A 956-nucleotide genomic window follows, 5' to 3' on the forward strand; every position below is an offset into this window, starting at 1 on the left:
AAAGCGCAGGTAGAGCGTGGTGAGGGAGGTGACGCGGTAGACCACGGCTGGGATCTCCCGCAGCTTGTTATGCCGCAGGTCGAGCATACGCAACTTCTTCAGGTTGTCCAGCGAGTCGGGCAGGCTGGTGAGAGAGTTCTCGCTGAGCGCCAGCGTCACCAGCCCCGACAGGCATCCCACCTCGGCTGGCAGGCTTTGCAGCTTGTTGCTGTACAGGTAGAGCTCAGTCAGCTGGGTCAGCTCCTTGATGGAAGGGGGCAACAGATGGATGGATCTCTTGGACAGGTCTAGGCGCATTGAGTTCTCCTCACGGCACTTGTTCAGTTCCTTGATGACCTCTGCATTACTGGATTTTTTGCGCGTGCTAGGCGGTGGGTTGGGTCGCTTTATCGTGCTGTCCAAAGTGAAGGCCACCGCGGGTGAAGCGCCGCTCGTGTCTTTCTTCCCGTCTTTGGCATCTTTCCCTTTGGTTTTGGATTTCCCTTCAGCTTTGGGTTCCCTCTCCTTAGAGTCTTTATCTTTGCCCAGAGTACTGCTCATGGCGAAAGCCCCGCTGCCCAATGGCACATGGGACCCTCTGTCTCTCGCTCTCTTTCTCTCACTCTAGTATTTTGTTCGTTATTCGAGGACAGTTCTGGCGTCGATCCGAAGGGAGGGGCGGTTATATCTGCGTGTGCTCATACATACCTGTGTTTCTTCAGCAGCCTCGGTGGACCAAGCAGTCTGCACTCCTGCAGGGGTTAAAACTCCATTGGCACGACACGTGTTTGTTGTAGTCGGTGTGGCGAGGAGGCCAACAGCCTCATGCCTGTTTGAACTGCACTCTTTCTCTCGGCTCTTCTAGAGCTGTTGTACACAGACAGGTCGCCTGGATTCACATCCTTTGGCTGTTAAACAAAGCAAACGGTTACAGTTAAGATGTATAATGCTGGGAATGACTTGCAGACAAAAGTTGC

At 54.0% G+C, this 956-nt stretch overlaps 1 protein-coding gene across 1 annotated transcript in view; it reads right to left on the bottom strand.

The window, feature by feature from the left end:
• Nucleotides 1-3: 3 nt before the first annotated feature.
• Nucleotides 4-956, bottom strand: part of LOC107577184 (leucine-rich repeat protein SHOC-2-like) — a gene marked incomplete at its 3' end in the record, with an annotated part of 13,064 nt that continues 12,111 nt past the window's right edge. The window contains exon 2 of the mRNA XM_016263283.1: nucleotides 4-887. Within this exon, the coding sequence (XP_016118769.1) occupies nucleotides 4-540 (537 nt within the window). The remainder of the gene's footprint in view (nucleotides 888-956) is intronic.

This window comes from Sinocyclocheilus grahami, unplaced genomic scaffold, assembly GCF_001515645.1.
Source record: "Sinocyclocheilus grahami isolate Dianchi unplaced genomic scaffold, SAMN03320097.WGS_v1.1 scaffold5345.1, whole genome shotgun sequence".
NCBI lineage: Eukaryota > Metazoa > Chordata > Actinopteri > Cypriniformes > Cyprinidae > Sinocyclocheilus > Sinocyclocheilus grahami.